Source organism: Macrobrachium rosenbergii, chromosome 44 (assembly GCF_040412425.1).
Source record: "Macrobrachium rosenbergii isolate ZJJX-2024 chromosome 44, ASM4041242v1, whole genome shotgun sequence".
Lineage (NCBI taxonomy): Eukaryota > Metazoa > Arthropoda > Malacostraca > Decapoda > Palaemonidae > Macrobrachium > Macrobrachium rosenbergii.
In genome coordinates, this window is record NC_089784.1 from 28,453,070 (window position 1) to 28,477,901 (window position 24,832).

The 24,832-nt window shown below is 36.5% G+C and overlaps 1 protein-coding gene across 1 annotated transcript in view; it reads left to right on the forward strand.

Annotated features, from left to right (window-relative positions):
* Positions 1-19,389, forward strand: part of LOC136829467 (uncharacterized) — a 19,746-nt gene extending 357 nt beyond the window's left edge. Inside the window, exons 2-7 of the mRNA XM_067088173.1 lie at positions 9,303-9,773; positions 11,086-11,358; positions 12,543-12,719; positions 15,465-15,597; positions 17,040-18,109; positions 18,198-19,389. Of these exons, the coding sequence (XP_066944274.1) occupies positions 9,539-9,773; positions 11,086-11,358; positions 12,543-12,719; positions 15,465-15,597; positions 17,040-17,169 (948 nt within the window). The 5' untranslated portion in view covers positions 9,303-9,538 and the 3' untranslated portion in view covers positions 17,170-18,109; positions 18,198-19,389. The remainder of the gene's footprint in view (positions 1-9,302; positions 9,774-11,085; positions 11,359-12,542; positions 12,720-15,464; positions 15,598-17,039; positions 18,110-18,197) is intronic.
* The last annotated feature ends 5,443 nt before the right edge of the window (positions 19,390-24,832 follow it).

Consider the following 24,832-nt stretch of genomic DNA (forward strand, 5'->3'; position numbering starts at 1 on the left):
TATATTTTTTTTTTTTTTTTTTTTTTAATTTTCGTATTCAATGCTTTTTTTATGTTTTTAAAAAGTGTGTGTGTGTGTATTGTAAAACTATCATACATTTCTTATCATGGAAAATGAGTAGCATTAGCCTGGCGTCACAACATCTAGATTGTGCCTTAGTGAACAACAGACAAACACGTAATTAAGAATATCGGACAAAACCTTTGTTTTAACAAACGTTATGATATTGACTAAAAAAAAACGAGTTATTTACACTGATTAATGTGTGACTGACGGATACTGGATCTCACAATGCGATTATGAAAATAGTAATCAAGGAAGACATTGTAGGCTACTGATTATGATAGCAGTGCGTGATAGTGATATTAATCACTATCTTTTCAATAACCCTTGTGACATAATTTTCTTTATTTTTGTTCGATTCATCCAAAAGTCTCTCTCTCTCTCTCTCTCTCTCTCTCTCTCTCTCTCTCTCTCTCTCTCTCTCTCTCTCTCTCTCTTTGTAATTATTTTTTATTTTCGTTCGATTTCATCCAAAGTTCTCTTTCATCCAAATTCTCTCTCTCTCTCTCTCTCTCTCTCTCTCTCTCTCTCTCTCTCTCCTCGGGGATCAGGTTTAAATTACTGCGGAAAGCCATTTTACCTCGGGCAATTATTAAAAATTTTTGTTACATATTACTCATCACAACCATCATCATCTTCTTCTTCTTCTTCTTCTTCTTCTTCTTCTTCTTCTTCTTCTTCTTCTTCTTCTTCTTCTTCATCCGACCAATATTTATGTTTGTGCTGTTATGTTATTACTAGAAGGCCACAGCGCTAACAGTTGCCGGAGCATATATACTGTACATATTGTGTAGGATATGGGACTGCATTCTTTAACTCCCAGAAGCTCATCATTCATATATATATATATATATATATATATATATATATATATATATATATATATATATATATATATATATATATATATATATATATATATATATATATATATATATATATATATATATATATATATATATATATATATATATATATATATATATATATATATATATATAGTGTGTGTGTGTGTGTGTGTGTGTCACACAGACATATATATATATATATATATATATATATATATATATATATATATATATATATATATATATATATATATATATAAATATTATATATATATATATAAAATTTTTATTTTAATTTTTCAAATTGGACCTGTACCTGTGACTTGTCACAGTTACATTAAAAAAACGAACGCAATATTTATTAGCTCTGATTACTTAGAACGACGATAACACCTGTTATTATTATTATTATTATTATTATTATTATTATTATTATTATTATTATTATCGTCATCACAGAGCAACTGTATAATCGTAAAGACTGTGCATTAGTATGTACAATCTTTACGATTATACATACTGATGTGTTATCTAAGGAATTTGTAGCTTATCCTTGTTCAGATAACGAATTGACTGAGATTGTTGAAGTTGCTTAAGTCATCCTTGCCAATAATAATAATAATAATAATAATAATAATAATAATAATAATAATAATCTCTTCATATCTGTGACATCAGAAGTAGTAACTTTCTTGTAACTGGCAACATCAAGTACAGAAGTGAATTACATTATCAAGACTCAGATAACATTCCTGCAGTATAATCTCAGTATTATTAATTTTGATAATCCTGACCTTATTCTGAGCCCTCTCGAGGCCTGTTTCGAGACAAATGCTTCGAAGATCATATTAGGACGTCAGTAGGATTGTAACTATATGAAATTGTGTCTGTGGGTGGGGGTTAGTGCCGTCAGTGCAACTCATGCGGTGTACTGTAGGCATTACTTAAGGTTCTTTGCAGCGTCCCTTCGGCTCCTCGCTGAAGTCCCTTTCATTCCTTTTACTATACCTCCACTCACATTCTCTTTCTTCCGCCTTACTTTCCTCGACCCTCTCCTATCAATTTTTCCATAGTGCAACTGCGAGGTTTTCCTCCTTTCAGACCTTACTGTCAGTTTCCCTTGCAGCGCTGAATGACCCCATAGGCCCCACCGCTTGGCCTTTGGCATAAAGTCTCTATTCAATTCTATATGAAAATGTTATAGATTCGTGTATATTTCTGTAATCGTTAGATGGTACTTTATTAACTAATGTTACAAAGAGTAAGCGTACATATATAACAAATTCAAATTAAATTCAAGTTACTGTCCATTATATATTAGAGCATCTGAGGAAAAAAGGAAAACTATCATAATTTAATTTTTTATACTATTCACGTAAAAAAGTATATTCACATTTCATTAATTTCGCTCATTCATTTACTCATTTCACAAGCATAGTGAGGAGTGAATAATATAATTAAAGAGAGAGAGGAGATTTTATGGTAAAACTTACACTGTCGACTTTTGAACATTTGTAAGATATGAATCCCTTGAGATACACAACGTATATATATATATATATATATATATATATATATATATATATATATATATATATATTATATATATATATATATATATATATATATATATATATATATATATATATATATATATATATATATATATATATATATATATATATATATATATATATATATATATATATATATATATATAGAGAGAGAGAGAGAGAGAGAGAGAGAGATTTTCTATGTAAAACTTATACTGTATATTTCTGAATGTTTGAAAGGTATGATGCCCATGAGATGCACAACGTAGACACACGCACACACACACACACGCACACACACACACACACACACACACAGAGAGAGAAAGAGAGAGAGAGATTCATGTCAAGTGATAATATGATTAATTACTCACTAGTTGTCTCAGTGAATCATGTGAATTTTACACACACACACACACACACACACACACACACACAGATTCATTCAAGTGATAATATGATTAATCACTCACCAGTTGTCTCACTGAATTATATTATGACTTCTGTCGTGGATCCCAGATATGCAATTCATTTTCGGGGATAATTTATGGAGTCAGATTAAATTGATCTTCATCTTATAATGACGATGATTCGTTGAAAACCAAACACGAATCTATAACCGAATCGTGTCTGAAATTGATATTGTTCCATCATTAATTATTCCTTTAAAAAAAAGTTATTAAAATCTATTATTAAAGTCTGGTATTTACGGCTGAGAGTATGAAATCCATGTAGAATCATAGTTTCATTATTAATAATCTTAGTAGTAAAAATACAATGCTCTCTCTGTCTGTCTGTCTGTCTGTCTGTCTCTCTCTCTCTCTCTCTCTCTCTCTCTCTCTCTCTCTCTCTCTCTCTCTCTCTCTCTCTCACATCCTCGGCCTCCTCCTTCATTATACTTACAATGAACGGGTACGCAAAATTTCCCATATGCACTGCGTGTATATTGACATTTGATTGTACACTACACATACAGTGTCCTAACGAGCACTTATCGTAAGTGCGTGCTAGTAACATTAACGTCGCCCCATCAGTATGGACCAATTGTGAAATGATATTTTCCTTTATATCGCACTGTGGAGAGAAAGTCAATAATAAATATATATATATATATATATATATATATATATATATATATATATATAATATATACATATATATATATACATACATATAACATATATATATATATATATATATATATATATATATATATATATATATATATAATATATACATATATATATATACATACATGAGACATTTTTACGGGCATACCTCGTCACGTACCCACTTTCACCTCTCCATCACATCATTTGAATTCGTGCATTTTGATCTCTGAAACCTCAGCCTGTAGTTTGGCCTTTCAGCTTTCTCCCCCGTCTAGAGTGGAGAGAATATTGAGGCGTCATCGTTTGTACCAAGTCTACTTTACTCTTCAGCTTTGCCATGATGTCACGGCAGATTATCTGCTGAGATTATGTCGCCTCTGCACTTTCGTTGGAGTATTGATAGGTTCGGGTTTAGATGGCTTATAGATAGGTCTCATGCATGCATGGAGCGTTGTATGATATTTGGCTGATGTCATAATATCTCTGCTTTTCGGAGACAGTTTGTGTGCTGGCTATTTCATCAATGCGTAGTTTGTGTGGTAGAAAGTCCTTCAAATTGTATGCTTAAGTGCTAGGGGAAACTTGTCCATATTCAGGTCTGGATATTGTATCTTAATTGGCACAGATATTCCCATACTTACATCACTTTCAACTTACCTTTGTATAATATTTTGAGGCCACTTATACCCTTTAGTGTTGGCAAATAGGTGACGAAATTGGCTGGTTGGGGCTGCCACTCACTCCGAGAAGATTGTCGTACCCCGAAGAAATACTGTTTACAGAAATGACAGGTGTCAGTTTAGGTTGTTGAAAAATAGAGCGTTAATTTAGTTAAATACTTCAGCAGAACTTTCTTTATTTGACATTGTCTTGAAATTGTTTTGTAAATCGATCCTTTTGCGCCTCCTTAAGTCTTAATTCCTCCGGTATATGTGTTCCAAAATCTAAAGTAGAAAACATAATTATTTGGGATGGAAAACCTCCGTCGGGAAATGTTTACATTTTCTGCCAAAAGAGAGGTCTCAACAACCTAGAATTTAAATCCCTATGGGGGGTAGTGCCGTCAGTGCCCCTCACGCGGTGCACTGTAGGCCATTTCTTTAGGTTCTTTGCAGCGTCCCTTTGGCCCCTAGCTGCAACCCCTTTCGTGCCTTTTACTGTACTTCCTTTCATATTCTCTTTGTTCCGTCTTACTTTCCACCCTCTCCTAAAACTTGATTCATAGTGCAACTGCGAGGTTTTCCTCCTGTTACGCCTTTGAAACCCTTTACTGTCAATTTCCGTTTCAGCGCTGAATGACCACATCATAGTTCCCAGCGCTTTGCCTTTGGCCTAAATTTTTTATTCCAATTCCTAGAATTATATTCCAGTTCCTAGAATTTTAGGAGTCTGAATGTCAGGCGAAACCGCAGCAGGTGTCAGTCGAACCAACTGTCGTTGGGAGAAGAGATAGAGTCCTTTTACTGCTCTCTAGTTCGCCTGGAATCCGAGCGTATGACGGAGGCGCGCGCATTTTGAAGTGGATTAAGCAAAAGAGAGCACATGGTCTTGTTTTTCCTAACTGAACGTTAAAATTGTACTTGTTTCTAGTAAGAGAAATTATTATTATTATTATCATTATTATTAATAATAATAATAATAATAATAATAATAATAATAATAATAATAAAGAAGATCAACATACGCATGGTTGTGACGCTCCTTTTTCTCAGGAATATATGAAGGTTATATATATATATATATATATATATATATATATATATATATATATATATATATATACACATATATACACATATATATGTGTGTGTGTGTGTACACAGTATATATATATATATATATATATATATATATATATATATATATATATAAATATATATCTGTTATCTGTTTACTTACCTATCTATCTATCTATCTATCTATCTATATATATATATATATATATATATATATATATATATATATATATATATATATATATATATATATATATATATATATATATATATATATATTAACTAAACATTTGCTGACTGGCACTCGCCTGACGCTAATGGCAGAAAAATGTTAAAAATAGATTACTTAGTAAGCATGTGCTTCCGTTACATGTCCCGTGTTCAGTCGGCTTTTGTTCTCTACCCTCACCCTAAATTGTTATTAAAAATATTTCTCATTTTCTCCTTTAATTATTTTGTTATTAGAGAAATGGACATTTTTTTACCGTTGGTTAAAATGTCCTTTTATGAGAGAGAGAGAGAGAGAGAGAGAGAGAGAGAGAGAGAGAGAGAGAGAGAGAGAGAGAGAGGTGCGGAGGGTGCCATGGGGAAGGAGAATGTTGACGGAGACTGACGTAGCTATTTCTTTTTATATTATCTTCTTTTTCTTTTTCTTGTTTACATCTTTTTCTTTTCTCCTATCCAAATTTTATTTGTCTATTTATTTATTTACTTACTTACTTATTTATTTATTTATTTATTTATTTTTACTTTTTAATCACCTTCCATTCACCTCTGCAGTCTGTGGGAGTCTTTGAATCGTTTCACGATTAGAAAGTTCTCGTAGAAATGTCTTCGGTGCGGCAGAGCTGTTTTCACTTCGATTTCAATGCCAGCGCCGCACGATTTTTGCTGCTTGACGAATAATAGTTTGAGGCGTTATTTCTGTCCCCCGTGGGGCGTTAGTGCCATCAGTGCAACTCATGCGGTGCACTGTAGGTGTTACTTAAAGTTCTTTGCAGCGTGTGCCTTCGGCCCCAGCTGCAACCCCTTTCATTCCTTTTGCTGTACCTCCTTTCATATTCTCTCTCCCATCTGACTTTCCACCCTCTCCTAACAAATGATTCATATTGCAGCTGCCTTTCAAACCTTTTTTCGTCAAATTTCCGTCTCAGCGCTGAATGACCTCATAGGTCCCAGTGCTTGGCCTTTGGCCTAAATTCTGTATAGTCAGTTCTATATTCAATTCATTATTTCTATTGCTGTTTTAGTATTATGTGATATTACTGCTAATAGAGCACTGAGATACTAATATTTTCATTACTGATGATTATGATGATGAATCTTTTTCTTTGGTTATCTGGTCTCATTATCATTTCACTTATTTTGGTTTTCTGTACGTGGTATTTACACTCGCTCTCTCTCAATTACTTTCTTCTCACTTTCGAATTCCTCTAAGCTCTCATACTAATTGACACTGTAAATGTGATGTGATATAATTTACTCTCTTTAAACTGCTTATTTTAGAAAGGGAACTAACTGCATTAAAAAACTGAGTCAGCATTTCGTTGATGATTAAAATTACTTCGAGCTGTATCTTTATATTAGTGCAAATATGTACGTACACGCACACACACACACGCGCGCGCGCCCGTTCATACCCACATACCTACACGAGCACTCAAAAACACATACACACAATATATATATATATGTATGTGTGTCTGTGTGTATGTGTATGTATGTATGCATGCGTGTGTAAATATCTGCATTTATACAAAGATTCAGCTCGCAGATTTTGTAATTCACAAAGAGACGGTAACATTCATTTCCAATGTAGTTAGTTTCCTTCCTAAAATAAGTAGTTTAAATATATATATATATATATATATATATATATATATATATATATATATATATATGAATTTTATAATGTGGTTCGGATTCCACAATAAGCTGTAGGTCCCGTTGCTAAGTAACCAATTGGTTCTTAGCCACGTAAAATAAGTCTAATCCTTCGGGCCAGCCCTAGGAGAGCTGTTAATCAGCTCAGTGGTCTGGTAAAACTAAGGTATACTTTTCCCGTACCAGGGAGTTGCTCTAAAGTGAGAAGGCAAGATAATTGTCATTGTTACTTGCGTACTTCAACTACGAAATCGAAGATGAACCCTGTGTGCATAAAACTTCCACATATGCTGCTTAGATTACCTACAGCAGACCCATCGGCATCAGTCAGTATTCCTACGCAAGCCTTTAGAAAAGAATATAGAATTAAGGTCAAAGGCCAAGCGCTGGGAGCTATGAGGTCATTAAGCGCTGAAAGGGAAATTGACAGTAGGAAGGTCTGAAATTGGTAACAGGAGGAAAACCTCGCAGTTGCATTAAGAAACAATTGTTAGAGAAGATGGAAAGTCAGAAGGAAAAACGAGAATATGAACGGAAGTACAGTATGAGAAATGAGAGAGGTTGCAGCTGGAGGCTGAAGGGACGCTGCAAAGTCCCTTAAGTAACGCCTACAGTGAACCACATGAGGTGCAGTGTTGTTCTTTATCATGGGATTTTGAGGTGCTCTTTCAATAATTGTTGTTCCTTCCACATGACTGAACCAACTCAAGCACTCTTGTCCATTTTGTCCTAGTTTATTACCTTTTTACCTATTCTATCGCATTATCCACCTTTTTCAGCCTTTCAAACCTTTTTACTCCGCATTTCAGTAGCTTAGAATTTTTTAGATTAATTTAACGTAAAGGATAGGTGGCTCAACAATTCCTTCACATATTCCAAATTTGACGTCAATGGAGACTTCTCTTTTGTTCCATGTCTTTTGTATCCACCCTGCTTCCTTCCTTGGTTTTCATAATCAGCGACTCATCTTGTCACTTGCTTCTTCATCTCTTGCTACAGTTACCCCTAAATACTCATGAGGAGCGACTTTTTCCCCTTTTTGTCAATTCTTCTTCTTTCGGCCTTATTATTCCTACTGTATAACAGGGTCGGCCGCTCGAGTTAACTTTCTCCATCTATTTCTATTCCTTGCATCTTCTTCCCTCAGTCCCACCTCACCCGTATCCCTCCTCAGCACATCCATCCATCTGATTCGCTGACGCCCCACACTCCTCCTCCTCCTCCTCCTCCCCATCACTGGCATGTTCTTGGCTCTCTTGATTGGTTCCACCTCCTCTCCTCTTATTACATGGCCATAGTATTTCAGACGAGCTTCCTTAGCCTTCTCCTTGTCATTACATATACCACGCATTCTTCTTATGTCTTGGCTCTCCCTCCTTTCCAGTAGTGATATTCCAGCAATCCATCCCACCATCTTCATCTCGGATGGTGAGATGGACTGCTGGAATATCACTACTGGAAAGGAGGGGGAGTCAAGATATAAGAAGAATGTGTGGTTTATTTTCCCCTTTCTGTCACTGTCACGTTAATATTCATTGCTCCATCTTATATAATAATTATTATGTTCTTTTATCCAGTAACCTAACTTTTGCTCACATTAACCTTCAATTTTACTTTCTTCAGTTTTCTCCTGTTGCTAACACTTTCACACCTATTTGCTGGCTTTTGCAGTTTCTCACAACTACCCCCAATTAGTACTGCATTATGTGCTAACTTCAGCCATTCCACAACCTCCCCCCCCTGTCCTTGTTTTATCTCATAACTTTGAAACTTTTAATCAAACCAACGATTTACCTAATACACCACATATCCTCAACACCCTCCACTTTCATCTTTGCCATTTCTATCCTAAAAATTTTATAGGTCCATGTAAACTACATAGCATCTTCTCACATAACTGTTTTATATGAAGCACTTGATCCACCTACCATTTTCCTAGTCGAAACCCACACTGTTCGTCACCTGTCAAACCTTCTGTTATCTGTCTTACTTTCTCAGTCAAAATCCTATTCTGGTATACTCTTTGGAAGCTATTTATTTCCACCAATGGATCTTGTAATTTTGAGTTATCTGTTTTTTAAGTTTTTGGTCTTTTATTTTGATAAGAGGGTAAGCATAAACGAAGGAGATTAGCAATTATAGAACAAGAAAATAGGGCAGTGCGAACAGCACAAGAAGTAATATAAAACAAAGTGCAATTTGAAAGGGTTACAGAGACTCATCAAAAACAGATAGGAAACCTTGAGTGAAGAAGTGAAATAAAACTAAGAAAAAGGAAAACAGACAAGAAGAAGAAGAAGAAGGAAAGAGGAAACGAAGTCGCCGCTTTCCAAGGGACGAAGATGGACTTCGGCAAATCGCAAAACCGGTCGCGCAAGACCTTCAGCATCTTCGCCTCCTTCATCATGTGCTGCCTGGGGACCTCGCTCATGATCTCGTCCATAGCCACGCAGTTCTGGTTCCAGTCCGGATGCAAACTCGGAGAGGAGGTGAGCTCTAAGAGCCAGGTCTACTTCGGGCTCTTCGCCGGCAAGACTTCGCTCTCGAAACTCAGCTCCACCCAGTACTACACGAAGAGTAAGTTCCTCTCTTCGGTTTCTGTGCTTGCCAGTGAAATAGTTTTTTTTTTTAACCGTTGCTTTCGAGATGCATACTCATTTTAACGTTAACGCTGATGAGGAATCGAAAGTCTGGTGTATATTTTACATAGTAATATAGTTTGATAAATAAATGTGGATTTTTATTACACAGATTGTTTTTCACGAGGTTGTGAATTTCTTAGCTTGCTGTTATTTTATTGCATGCATGGTTTATCTATTGAAAAGCCAGAAACGTAGCATAGTAGAATGGCTGATGTTTGCGGATGTTACTGTGTTGATTGGGGATGGTAAAGAGATACTGCAGAAAGCAGTAAGAGCGTTTAAAGATGCTTAAAAAAAACGATAAGTTGAGAGTAAATGTGAGCAAGAGTAAGGTAATTATTGTAAATAGAAGCCAGTAAAATGAAGCAGTGAACGCTAGTGTGGATGTTGGGGAAATACGTATAGTAGGTTGAGAGTATAGGTGAGTCACAGGATAATAGTAGCAGAAACGGTAGATGGGATTGTTGAGCCAATTCTTCTTTACGGAAGTAAAGTGTGGATGCTGAATGCGAAATGTGAGAAAAATTGCTAAAGCTGCTGAGCTGTTGAGAGGAAGTGTTTGTGAAGTATATGGGACATAAAATGAATTGGCAGGTGAAGAAACTGCAGGTATGTAGCTCAATTGAATGTATACACACACACACACATATATATATATATATATATATATATATATATATATATATATATATATATATATATATATACATATACATACACTATATTCATATATATATATTATATATTTAATATATATATATATATATATATATATATATATATATATATATATATATATATATATACTGTATATATACATATGTATATACTGTATATATCTCATCAGAGACCTTCACCAGAGTGCCATAGTAATGCAATATACGATATTCTGTCATTTACCGAGTGAAGTCTAAGACAATTTATTCAAGTTCTAACTGGATTTTTGTTTAATTATTTATAGCCTTCTCTGGTGAATGTTGAAAAATATTTTAGTAAATCTAGCAAATCTCAGCTGTGGAGCAAATTATACTTGAGAGAGAGAGAGAGAGAGAGAGAGAGAGAGAGAGAGAGAGAGAGAGAGAGAGAGAGAGAGAGAGAGAGTCTTAGGCAAGTGGGATAAGGTGTTCTGTGGTGCATTTATATATTTACCTCTTTACTGGACACCTGAGTACACAGCCACCACTGGCACTAAAGCAAGGGTGCCATGTTGTCCACGTCGAATTAACACGGAAGTCGCTTCATTTCAGTCGTCTGCGATGGGGGCGACTGCATGTTCAGCTGCGCGCGCACCGCCGACCTTCGGCGAGAGCACCTGAAACGCGTCAAGGAAGGAACAGCCGATGGTTTCGTCTCCGTGAACTGTGACGTCATCGGTGGAGATTCAAACAGGGCTCTGAGGGCGCAGGTCCCTGCGGCGGCGGCGCTTCCCCTCATGACGTTGAGTGGACGAGCTTTAGAGGAAGGAGAGGAAAGTGATCTCCTCGCTTCCGAATCCGGGAGTAGTTCGACCACACAAGAGGGTAAACTTTAAAAAATTGGGTTTGCTAAGATGAATAAAACGGAGCAGCTGTGCTTATTCTGTTATCCATCGGCGTTTTGTGTTTGATACCTTGCACCTTAATACTGTAAAAACTGTCGCAGACTGCTAAGAGGAGGCTATTCCCAACGAACCTTTTTATATGGAAAAGGTTTTGCTTTTTTTTCGTGTGTACGCCTTTATTGGGACTTGTTTTCAGTTTTGTATATAGTCATTTTATGTGGAGCACATTATTGGGCTTAATGTCCTTTAAAAATGAATGTGTTCCAAATAACAAAGAAAATCCTATGGTCTAGTAGGTAGAGGTAAGTGCGCATTCAAGTTCGCTGTTTTTCGTTGGCATCATTACGGCAATTCACCTGTTGACGCAATAAGGAGGTAGACGAAGCTCCGCCTACATGGGGGATTTTGGGGGGAAGTGAGCAGACTCCTCTTTCTCTTGGCTTTGGTGGGCATTATCTGATTTGAATTTGTTTGTCTTGTGAATAATATTGGCGCCAGTTTCACTCTTGTCTGTTCTTCGGTGGCCACCGACATTTTTGCTTTTTTTTTTTTTTTTTTTTTTAAGTCGGGATATCTGTCATTTTTGTGGTGCCTTAAGAACAGTTATCTTGAATTTAAATTTTTTTCTTTTGTTTGATGTGACAATTTTGTTTTTTGTTTACGTTCTTTTTTTGTATATTTATATTTTGAGCATTCGCAGATGCTTTATTTATATAGTTATTTATTTATGGCCACTATTAACTTTTTGCAGACTGCGAATTTTCATTCTCATAACTGCAAAAAAATGAATAAATATAAACTCAAAAACTGTTTGTGATTTTATATTTATGTTTTCTTCTGTTTGTGTGTTTGATTAACCTGTTTTTCTTCCTCATCTGATTCTCTGAATGTTGCTTTTCAAAGTCGTTTGTACATTCATGAAGTAGATAAAGTACGAAGACTTTTCATGTGCATTTTTAGTTATTTTATCATTCTTGTGCTGTTGGTAATGATAAAATCGATTATCGTGTTTTATTATTATTATTATTATTATTATTATTATTATTATTATTATTATTATTATTATTATTATTATTATTATTATTATTATCCTGGTCTTATCATCATCATTATAATGAAAAATTATGGATATGAATTATAGTTTTCATTCCTTTGCCCCCACAGTGCCCACCAGCCCCGAATTCATGAGCTACGGATTATGGGTTGGCACTATCTCCTGCCTGGCGATCGGCATGGTGTTCGCCGTCGTGGGCGCCCTCTTCGCCGTCATCAATACGGCGACGACGCCCGTGGAGTTCATCACGGGCGTACCGGGCCTGTACATATGGAACAGCATGGCAGGTTAGATTTTGCCTTCATCTGAGGCGTCGGTTTGTTAGTTTTTATAAAAATTTAACTTCTAATTCATCCTTAGCTTTTTTCAAATTCTTTGCCATTTAAAACATTTATTTAATCTTTTAATTTAGTTCTTGATTATTATTATTATTATTATTATTATTATTATTATTATTATTATTATTATTATTATTATTATTATTATTATTCAGAGAATGAACCCTATTCATATGGAACAAGCCCACAGGGGTCAATGACTTGAAATTCAAGCGTTCAATGAATATGGTGTTCATTAGAAAGAACTAACAGAAGGTAACAGGAATTACCGAAAGAAGAGATCAGTTATTAGAAAAGAATAAATAATTAAGCAAATTAATAAATTAATAGATAAAACGTAAGTAGAATACAAAAAATTTTTTTAGGATAGTAATGCATTGCATCTTTGCTTGAGCTTTTGAGGTTCCATTGCACAATATCCTCAGGACTGATCCGCAGTCCAACGGTGTGAGGAATAACGGACTTTTGGAACTTAGAAGTTCGACAGCGAGGCACGTTTACTGCATATTGGCGCTGCTGTTCAGCAAATCTTGTCGCTCTCGGCAGGAAAAGAGGATCAGGGATCAATTGTGAATGTGAAAGATCTCTGTTGAAATACGACTTGTGAAAAACTGACAAACGAGAGACCATCCATCCATGGTCCAAGTCATAATTGTTAATATTAGGAAACAGAAACCTACCACCACGAACCACTCTATCTAAAAGAGATGAATCCCTGGCAGGAGCAGACATCCACACCGGAGAACAGTATTCCAGTAAAGGAAGGACAAATGACCGAAAGCAAGCTGCATTGAGTTTATCACTGTTATAAATATATGAAGCCCCGCAAACAGTATCTAACTTTCTTGCGGCATTTCCTGAAACTTTCATTAGACATTTCTCAAAAGTGAGTCAAAAGTTACACCTAGAATAGTTAAAGCTTCAGGCTCATTCAGCAAAGTTCCACCCACCTGAAGGGGAGGATGGGGTGGGAAATCTGTACGAGATCTGCTAATCAATAGTGTTTTCGTTTTACTGGAGTTCAGTCTCATACCCCATCGACTACTCCATTCCCTGATCCCGTCCATGTCCCGATTAAGGCTGAGGGCAGCTTCATTTCTCATAAGTGGAGACTTTACTACACCTACAAGAGTTGCATCATCGGCATACTGAACAATCTTATTTTCCAGGCCAACAACCATATCACTTGTATATACCAAAAATAAGTGGTCCAAGAACACTACCCTGTGGAACTCCAGACACCATAGGTCTTGGTTCACTAAAGATCCCGTCCACAGCAACTGGCTGCTGCCTACCTGCAAGGAAATCTTGAAGTAATCCTAAAACATATCCACCCACTCCAAGATTCTGAAGTTTATAAATAAGTGCCTTATGATATACTAGATCGAAAGCAGTACTAAAATCTATTTGAATTACTCTGCACTCAAAACCCCTATCAAGGTTCCCTTGTAGATGGCATGTCAAGTCTAAAAGAGCATCGCAGGTACCTAACTGCTTCCTGTGTGCATTGACTGTCAGCTAACAATCCTCTAGATTTTGCTTCCTTTTTTGGAAAAAGGAGATATTTGGTTCCTTTTGGGGGGAAAAGGGAGATTCTTGGTTAATTTTTTGGGGAAAGGGAGATTATTTCATTCATTATTTGGGAAAGGGAGATATTTGGTTCCGTTTTTGAGGAAAGGAATATTTTTGGTTCCTTTTTTGGGAAAGGGAGAGAGTTTTGGTTTCTTTTTTGGGGAAGGGAGATTTTAGGTTCCTATTTTTGAGGAAAGGGAGATATTTGGTTCCTGTTTTGGGGGAAAGGGAGAATTTTGGTTTCTTTTCGGGAAAGGGACATTTTTGGTTCCTTTTTTTGGAAAGGGAGATTTCTGGTTCCTTTTTTGGGGAAAGGGAGATTTTTGTTTTTTTGAGGGGAAAGGGAGATTTTTGGTTCCTTTGTTGGGAAGGGAGATTTTTGGTTCCCTTTTTTGGGAAAAGGAGATTTTTGGTTCCTTTTTTGGGTAAGGGAGATTTTTGGTTCCTTTTTTGGAAAAGGGAGACTTTTGGTTCCTTTTTTGGGGAAGGGAGGTTTTTGGTTCCTATTTTTGGGGAAAGGGAGATTTTTGGTTCTTTTTTCGATAAGGGAGATTTTTGGTTCCTTTTTTGGGAAAGAGATTTTTTCTTAGGTAAGGGAGATTTTAGGTTTTTTTTGGGTGAGGGAGATTTTTGGTTCCTTGTTTTGGGAAAGAGGGAGTTTTAATTCCTTTTTTGGGGAAGGGAGATTAGAAGTGAGCTGCATGTTGTAGTACAATGGTACGTTTCATCCTCAAAATTCGCTTTCCTGTAGAAAAAGAAACTTTTCCAGCATTGTTGAGGCTCTTTGAATAATATTTACAAATTGCAGTGAAAATTGTATAGGGGTGATCAATTGATTTTAGAAGATATGAGAATTATTTTTCTGCCAGAAGCTGTTTAAGAAACGGCGACATTTTCCGTTTAAAATAATTGGTTTCTTCTTTATGAATCATGTTGTATCTCTTGTACGCTGTAAGATAAACTTATCCTCCATCAGTACAGTGGGTTACCGTATTCACAAGTTTGTGAACTGTTTCTTTGATAAATACGTTTTATTACATGCTAGCCGCTGTTTCTCACAGCTTTTTCAGTATTTATGCTTCCATTTACATACTCTCATTCTCATTCCCTTCATATTTACAGCTCTGTTCAACCTGATTTGCGTCATACTGTGGGCAGTGCAATTCCATCAGCACCTGACGAAGAACGTCCTCCTCTACGATGCTGACGCAGGATGGACGACGAAGGGCATGGAAGTCTTCGGATACTCTTACTGGTAACTCTCTCTCTCTCTCTCTCTCTCTCTCTCTCTCTCTCTCTCTCTCTCTCTCTCTCATAAAACAAAATTAATAAAGAATCACAAGGCAAATTTTACGTATTTACAACTATTCTGTCGTGAAGAACGATCTCTCTCTCTCTCTCTCTCTCTCTCTCTCTCTCTCTCTCTCTCTCTCTCTCTCTTAAAAAAAAATTAATAAAAAATCACAAGGCAAATTTTACATATTTACAACTATTCTGTCGTGAAGAACAATCTCCAATCTCTCTCTCTCTCTCTCTCTCTCTCTCTCTCTCTCTCTCTCTCTCTCTCTCTCTCTCTCTCTCTCTCTTAAACAAAATTAATAAAAAATCACAAAGCAAATTTTACATATAACTTTTCTGTCGTGAAGAACGATCTCTCTCTCTCTCTCTCTCTCTCTCTCTCTCTCTCTCTCTCTCTCTCTCTCTCTCTCTCTCTCTCTTTTTAAGTCATGTTTTAAGTATGTTCATTGAAATGTATTTAACTTCCTTCGTCTGAGTTCATCTCTCAGGTTGGAGAATATTATCGTATCAAGACTTGATGTTTTTATTGTATTGCCATAAACCATAAAAATATAATCACTACTGTGAATTGCAGTTTCCTTAATACACTCTTACTATGCTTGGCTAGATTAACCTAGCTGGGATGGTATAGAGGAAAAGTAGTTCTTCGTTGGGCGAGTGGGTTCCGTTCTCAGCTAGCACTCTGCTGGCCGCGAGTTCGAATCTCCGACCGGCCAATGAAGAATTAGAGGAATTTATTTCTGGTGATAGAAATTCATTTCTCGCTATAATGTGGTTCGGATTCCACAATAAGCTGTAGGTCCCGTTGCTAGGCAACCAATTGGTTCTTAGCCACGTAAAATAAATCTGATCCTTCGGGCCAGCCCTAGGAGAGCTGTTAATCAGCTCAGTGGTCTGGTTAAACTGAGGTATACTTAACTTAACGTGAAGTGTTAAGAAAGTATTTGAGAATCTTAGAGAGACTTTGAAGATGAAATTAAGTGGGAGAGGAGTCAGGCTGGAGCAGACCCATAAGCACACTTGATCCAGCTTTCAATCTTTCAGCTTACAAGTCCTTCAACTGTATAATGTTAATGTCTTCAACATTCGTATAGATAGTTCTTTGTACCTGTTGGGAAGTACACAACTGCTGTCAGGTATTTTATCTGATAAACAAAAATTTTTCAAATGTTCTTTTATATTTGATTGAAGATTTCTTTATTTATTTCATATTCGTCACCTGGCTTACAATAAATTTTATTTTTAAATTTACAGATATTTTGAGGGTTTTCTTGTTAATCTGAAAGATTCTGGGTGTTTATTTTAAATAGTTCCACTGATGATCTGAAAGGTTCTAGGTGTATGTTTTAAGTGAAATCTTTCACTGACATAGTTTACATATTCCCGCTTGTTTTGCAGGTTGGTGGTAGTCGCTATAATCGTCCATATAGCTAATATCGTCATCATATTTGTCGGGACTTACGAGCGAAAGGCCAAAGAGGAAGTTCGGAAACCGGAAGAAAAGTCTGTCAACCTCATGTTATATTAAATCAAGAACTTGCCAAGAGAAGTACACCGAAGGGAAGGAAAGCCTGTGATGGTGGAAAGAGAAACAATACAAGACTCCAGAGGATGCTGAAAGAGAAACAACACTAAACTCAGATAAACACGAGAGATGGAAGTGCGACTAGAATCGTATTGTGGCGGGAAATCATTGCGTTTGCCAGTTGTCTGTGGTTAATTTTGTTTACTTTTAGTTTCAACTGTTGTAGAATGCTGTGTCTATACGTATAGTATCCACAAACATATTTGTTTTCGTCAGTATGTCTTGTTAATGATATAAATATTACCAGAAGTTAGAGAATTAACAAACAGGAGTATTAAACAAGAAAGATGACGGCACAAGCTGCCAGATAAATAATAATTAAAAGAAATGAGAAGAAAGTATAACTTATCTTCGCGAAGACTCACTTTCCAGACGACTTTGATACCTTTGCCCCTTTTCATTAGGTGCAAAGTGCCATGTACATAACCTTGTAATATTAATGTGAACTTATAAATATACCACATAACTCTTCTAAGTATTTCCTTATGCTAATTTTTTCAATGTGTTTCGTATCAAAACATCTTATCATAAGCATTCTGGGTCTGAAGAAGCAGAAAGACTTAATGGTCTTCCCACCTAGTATCCATTTCTTTATTATTTCTTCAGGAACAGCGTTTATGGTGCGTATTTATGAAGGAAATTTCCCGTAAGAGGGCGTTTTCAAACTAACACGACGTGAATGTACTCTCTCTCTCTCTCTCTCTCTCTCTCTCTCTCTCTCTCTCTCTCTCTCTCTCTCTCTCTCTCTCTCTCTCTCTCTAATGATTCAGCTGTTACAAGCATTTTTCAGTTTAGCTGCAGCAATCTTTTGCTGTATAAAATTCATTAAAAGATGATTATTTTTTAAAAGGTGATCTTCAAATTATACATATATATAATATATATACACCTATATATATATATATATTATATATATATATATATATATATATATATATATATATATATATATATATATTATATATATACACATATATGATAAAAAGATAATTAATTTATCACCACAGAGAGAACACATTTTCCCCCTAAGCTCTGTTTATTTTCTAAATATGAAAAGGATTACGTAGTTTCCAACCCCTTTCAATACATGTTTCCTCTGACCAATAAACTCCTCTGCAGACATGTCGTGGTTGGTATCAATGTTTGTTACATGACGATGGTGCATATTGTATATAATTTACGTATTTTAAGGTATGTTAAGAAAGCTGTAAGTCCTGCAAATATTTTGCTAATTTGTGTGTGCATTTGTAAAGACTTAATGGGATTTGCGAATGTGTGAACGCTTAATAAGGGCCTGTAAAAATCATCTAAAAAATTAACCGTAACACTAGATTATCATTGTTTCCCTGCCGTCATTTAGCGTTATATTTCAGCGAGGAAATCATAAATACTGCTGATTAAATGCTGAAGGAGAGCTAAATGCAAAATTAAAATGTCATGAAATACGTTCTCGAACAGTAATTTGAATGGGCTTGGTCGGTAACGTTCTTGTAAATTATTTTGAATTTTCCTTGAATATAAGTCTACGCCTAGGGGAAGGGAACCAGTCCGCGTCTGCCGTTCATAAGAGGAACGTCGGCATGTTTAGTGACCATTATTTTTAACCAGTATCCTGTCTGTGGTGTTATTCTAGAACTAGCTCACCATTTTCATCAAGTTCAAAGAAGCTAGGCCATAGATTGTGAACGCAGAAGGTAATTTTCCCTTTTTTGTTTACCTATGAGCCATTGTTAGATAGCGTGTCAACCACGTGACGTCATCAGGCCCCAGAAAACACAGGACAGCTTTCATGATTAAAGCGTTAATACACTGTGAGTTGTATATGTCACTTTGTGTAGCTCTTCCACTTGTACATTATAATAATTCTGTTGCCATGTATGTGTTTTATGTCGACTTACTCAGTGAGACAAGGCTACGTTCTTCGTAGCCTAGTGTGCCTAGAAACCCTACTTGTACTGTTAAGTGTTGCATAAGGCTCCCATAGATTCTTAAGCAAGCCAGTGGTTGTAAGTGTATATACGGAACAAAATGTATTTTTCTTTATTTCATGTGTATCCGTCTGTGTATCATCATGTAGATTTTTAGTAGTCTCACGCAATCTTTATGAGTATTAAGGCATTACTTCGTAATACTAAGGAAAAAATAAAAATTTTAATGATTAAATTGTCGGAATCAGTTACTACCCAATTATGTTAGAAGGTGCGCTTTTCGAAGTAAAATTTGGTATCATGTCAAGATTAGCGAACCCAACATCTGCATGTCAAGAACAGCGAACCCAATAATCCCCATGTAAAGAATGGCCAACCCTTTCCGGTCCGAACTCCAATTCCACACGAGGGCTAGTACTAAACACGGCGAAACTGATTCATCTACACTGTTTCGCCGTGTTTAGTACTAGACCCAGCGAGTGTCAAATGTATTTCGTTTGTTTAGTACTAGCCCTTGTGGGATCAAATGTCTGGTAGCGAAGTGCTCATATCCAGAACAGCGAACCCGACTATTCCCATGTAAAGAATAACGAACCCAATAATCTTCTTGTAAAGAATAGCGAACCTTGCTGTGAGTGGGTTCGCTAATACTTGACATGATCCAAAATTGTTTGTTTAAAATTTGTTGACAACTGTCAGCTTTTATCTAGATGAATTTTAGAATATGTATATTTTTTTATGAAGTATCTCATTGCTGTGTGTATGATTTTTCATGCCGGTCTTTTCATTCAAAAATATTGTATTTTCTCAGATTATTCGTAGATTTTGTTTATCGACTGTCAGGCTGAACCTAGAAATCATGAAGCACAAGTGCAACAATTGTGTTTTAAACAGTATTTCTGTAGTCTTAGGGTGCGTCCACGCTACAGTAAAGCATGCAATGAACACTTCGCCAACTCATTGCACACGCATCACAAACTGGTTGTATACAGTTCAACGACTTATAGTTCAAACCATTGCTTCATACTACTAGCCAGTATTTGCCGAAGCTTTGTTTTCCACTGACAGTTGTTGACTTGTTTCCAACCTGGCGATACATATGCGATAAGTTGCCAACGTGTGTTTATGAAATGTTTTACTGCAGTGTGGACGCACCCTTGTTCAGCCTCTTAGGAGCATCTGGATAAAGATACTTCCAAAGACCAATTCTAACGAAAGAGGAAATGAAAACTGTACTATAGTTCGAAAGTGAATCCAAACTGTCAGTTATGATAAAACCCTGGTTATGATAAAACCCTGAAAATCTCACAGCACTGAGACCAACACCTTGCTGACAGCCTTCTCTTGATTTAATTATCTGGGTCGTGGGAAAAACTTTCGTGGTTTCCATGGTCTCCTTAGACATTTTTATTCAGGTTGAAAGCTGTGAGCCCATGTTTCATCCTGCCCCACTAATTCTCTTGTATAAACTGTCGGAGTCAAAAGTGTCCGGGAAGTTTTCACTGAAGTTAACTTCGGTTCTGTTGTAAGTCATTTTATATATATGCAGCGAGCTAGCACTGATGCCTGTGGTCTCTGCTGTGTATTGGACAGTCAGAAACCGATCATCCTAACGTACCAATAAATAATTTGGTGAAAATACCGCCAGTGGGGAGTAAAATAAGTCCTATCAGTTGCTTTTCAGTAAAGGGAGACAAAAGTTTGGTTGTTCTTTCCTTTATCCAGAGACAAAGTGCTCTACCTAACAAGAAGGCTAAGGATTTCACTGTCTCAGTGGAACAAGGGTGGACAGCCTTGAGATGTTTAGAATCTTTCACTCTTACGGGAAACTTATTGTTGACTCCTGAAGATTAAATGCAAATATTTTCACCTAATAAATTTTAAGGTTAATCAAGGATGTACTTTAGAATAGATTTACCTTTGACAAGACAATAAGAGATGTTAATTATTTCTGTAAAATAACTGCGCTTAATATTGTAATATATGCAGAAAAGGGGGCAGTGGGTGATTTAATTCCCAGTACTCGAAGTGAATCCATTCCATTTACGCCCTAACATGTTACTCAGAGGGTAACTTACTTAATAAAGGTGGGCAGCTGCTGGTGGGTATAACAATATTCTTGCTCAAGATGAGTCATTTGCTGCCCTGCAAATTGATTGTAGAAGTTCAATACTGGTTTGTATAATTAATCAACGATTGGGATACCATTCTTATTCGGAGAGAAGAACTTCGGAGATAGGGCCTTGAAGCAGGCATTGAAGTAAAAGGGGGTTAGTGCCGTCAGTGCACCTCATGCGGTGCAATGTAGGCATTACTTAAAGTTCTTTGCAGCGTGCCTTCGGCCCTTAGCTGCAACCCCTTTCGTTCCTTTTACTGTACCTCCTTTCATATTCTCTTTCTTCCACCGTACTTTCCACCCTCTCCTAACAATTGATTCATAGTACAACTGCGAGGTTTTCCTCCTGTTACACCTTTTAAACCTTTTACTGGCAATTTCCGTTTCAGCGCTGAATGACCTCATAGGTCCCATTGCTTTGCCTTTGGCCTAAATTCTATAATCTATATTCAGTTGGAGAGAAGCTCAGTTCACGACCTTTCACTGTCTGGAAACCCGCAGCTATTCACCACATCTGTGGGGACAGCTTTCTGAATTTTTTGCCTCTTGTGAGAATTAAAACAGTTCTTAAAAGCTATCATCACTTTTACAAGAGCACAGCTTTCCTGAGGCAATACACTGACCAGTTTTGCACATTCAGCAAATAAATGGGTAATCAAATATTGGCGGAGAGACCTCAAGTTGCAAGAGCACAGCTTTTCTTAGACAATACACCGGCCAGTTTTGCACATTCAGTAAATAAAGGGCTAATCAGATATGAGTGGAGAGACCTCAACTTAGAGAAATGAGATTTGGGAACTGGCAGAAAGAGATTTGAGACCCAACATCTCAGAGATTGGTAGGTGTATGGTTGAGAGTAATGTGAGGAAGAATAAGGTAATGATGTTATCTGCTCTTGGGAGTTCGTCAACGATTCAGCAGTTAAAATGTGAACTCGACAGTGCCTGTTGAGCTGTTTTTCCCTTATTACGGGAAAACTTATGAACGTTCAAAAATATATTTCATTGATGTTGTATTCCATTTAAGGTATTTAGACTTCATTTATAAAGGTCTGCCCTTTGTACGCTGACTAGGGAATCTAAAATCACCACTATAAAAAATTACAAGTTTCTGTCTACCGGCCTTCGTTTACCCGTCGATGAATGTATGCCATAAATCGTAAGACTGGAAGCTTCCAACTCCACATAGTAGCATTATTTTCAAAGATGCCCTTGAAATTCGAAACGCGAACATAATTCAGGAGGATTTTAATTCTTATATTTTGTCCCCATCTGTTAAATCCTATATTTCGTCCCCATCTGTTAATTCTCATGTTTTGTCCCAAGCTGTTAATTCTTATATTTTGTCCCAATCTGTTAATTCTTATATTTTGTCTCCATCTGTAAATTCTCTTATCTTGTCCCCATCTGCTAATTCTTATATTTTGCCTCCATTTGTTAATTCTTATATTTTGTCCCCATCTGCCAATTCTTATATTTTGTCCCCATCTGTTAATTCTTATATTTTGTCCCCATCTGTTAATTCTCTTATTTTGTCCCCATCTGTTAATTCTTATATTTTGTCCCCCATCTGCTAATTCCTATATTTTGTCCCCATCTATTAATTCCTATATTTTGTCCCCATCTGTTAATTCTCATATTTTGGCCCCATCTGTTAATTCTTATATTTTGTCCCCATCTGTTAATTCTTATATTTTGTCCCCATCTGTTAATTCTCTTATTTGTCCCCATCTGTCAATTCGTATATTTTATCCCCATCTGTTAATTCCTATATTTTGTCCCCATCTGTTAATTCTCATATTTTGTCCCCATCTGTTAATTCTTATATTTTGTCCCCATCTGTTAATTCCTATATTTTTTCCCCATTTGTTAATTCTCATATTTTGTCCCCATCTGCCGGAAGTGTTAAAAGAACGATAAAATTACGTTACATTATACAAACAGAATAATCATCAAATGAAGTTCACAGATTGTGTGACAGGGGACTTCGCTATGCTGCCTCAACTTCTATAAGACTGCATAGACTCAGCAGCATCCAACAATTCCGATTCATTTGTGTATCCAAACAACAGTAAAACTTGTTATTAACACAGGTCGAAACCTACTGCATGCATATCACAAACAGGTTAAAAACAAATAGAGAACGAATCTTTAACAAATGCTGGATGAGCAGGGCCCTCCGACTCACTCAGAGTGTGCGATAGTTGCCTACATGTGTTTATAACTTGTTTTACCGTAGTGTGGAGGCGCCCTTAGTTAACGAACCAGCCTGCAACATTTTCAGCACCCCTGACGGGTATAGATCCTGTCACGTTTGAATAGGTCTGCAAACCACTCATTTTGACGTCCTGATGTTGATGCTTCATGCAATTCCATCCTTTCGTGTAAAGTTAAACGTTGTCTGCTAAAAGTGAATTGGGGAAATTAGAAAGATGAGGCAACTTGAAATAAAACAGTAGAATTGACAGACTGAAACACACCTGCCATCGATTACTTTGCTTTGTGGTTGTCAAATGTTTTCGCTATATTGTTGGGTTGATACATTTCGATTGACTGCCAGAATATGGTAAGTCAAGAAATAAAACTCTAAGAATTATGTCATGTCTTGTTGACTATTGTCTAACAGCAGAAGTTTATGAACTCCCTGTGTACAAAACTTCCACAGCAATCGCCGCTTCATACACCTCGGAAGAAGGTCCATTTGCAGTACATGGAGTTCTTAAATACAGTGTCAGTGCCATACCCTTCTTTCATCCCTGCTGTATCACACTTCTTGGTATAAAGGCTGTTTCTGTTTCCCATTCCTTCTGACCGTTCCGAATTCTACGATCTTTTAGCCAACCTATTCCACCCGACTCTTTCCACATTACTGAACCAGCTCAACACAGTGAGCCATCGTTTGACAGACTCTCGCCTTTTTACCTCTTCTTTTATGTATATCCAAACTTCACACCTGTTCAATTTTCCTTTCATCACATTAACCTTGTTCTTCTTTTTATTTAAAATCAACATCCACACTTCATTTTCATAAGTGACGTGTGGTTGTTGAATGTAAATAAAAGGAAAAACAAGGTTAATGCTGTTGCGACGAATCGTCAGCACAGCATATGTGGTAGAAGAAAAATGATAAGGGTGAGAAATTAAGAGATACACAGAAGTGGTAAAAATGATGGATCAATAACTTGAGATGGTTCAGTCATCTGGAAAGAATGGAGTAGGACAGGTCTGAGAGAATGGTGTATAGTTCGGAAATCCAAGGAGGGGAGAGGAACAGCCTTTAATATCAGGAGGCGTGAGACAGTAGTAGAGACAGAGGGGTATGGTATAGTGCATAGGAGAATTCACCGCACACCTAATGAGCCTTCTGTGTAAGTGTATGAAGCAGCTTTTATTGTGAAAGTTTTGTACACACGGAGTTCATTTATTTCAGTAGTTAAACAATATTCATCAAGGTAAAACATCAGTCTTGGCTTTTCATCTCTTCCCTTAAATATTCCGACACCCTACTGAAATCTGAAATGTATAAACCCATCAATATAATGAAAATATATGACTAGCACACA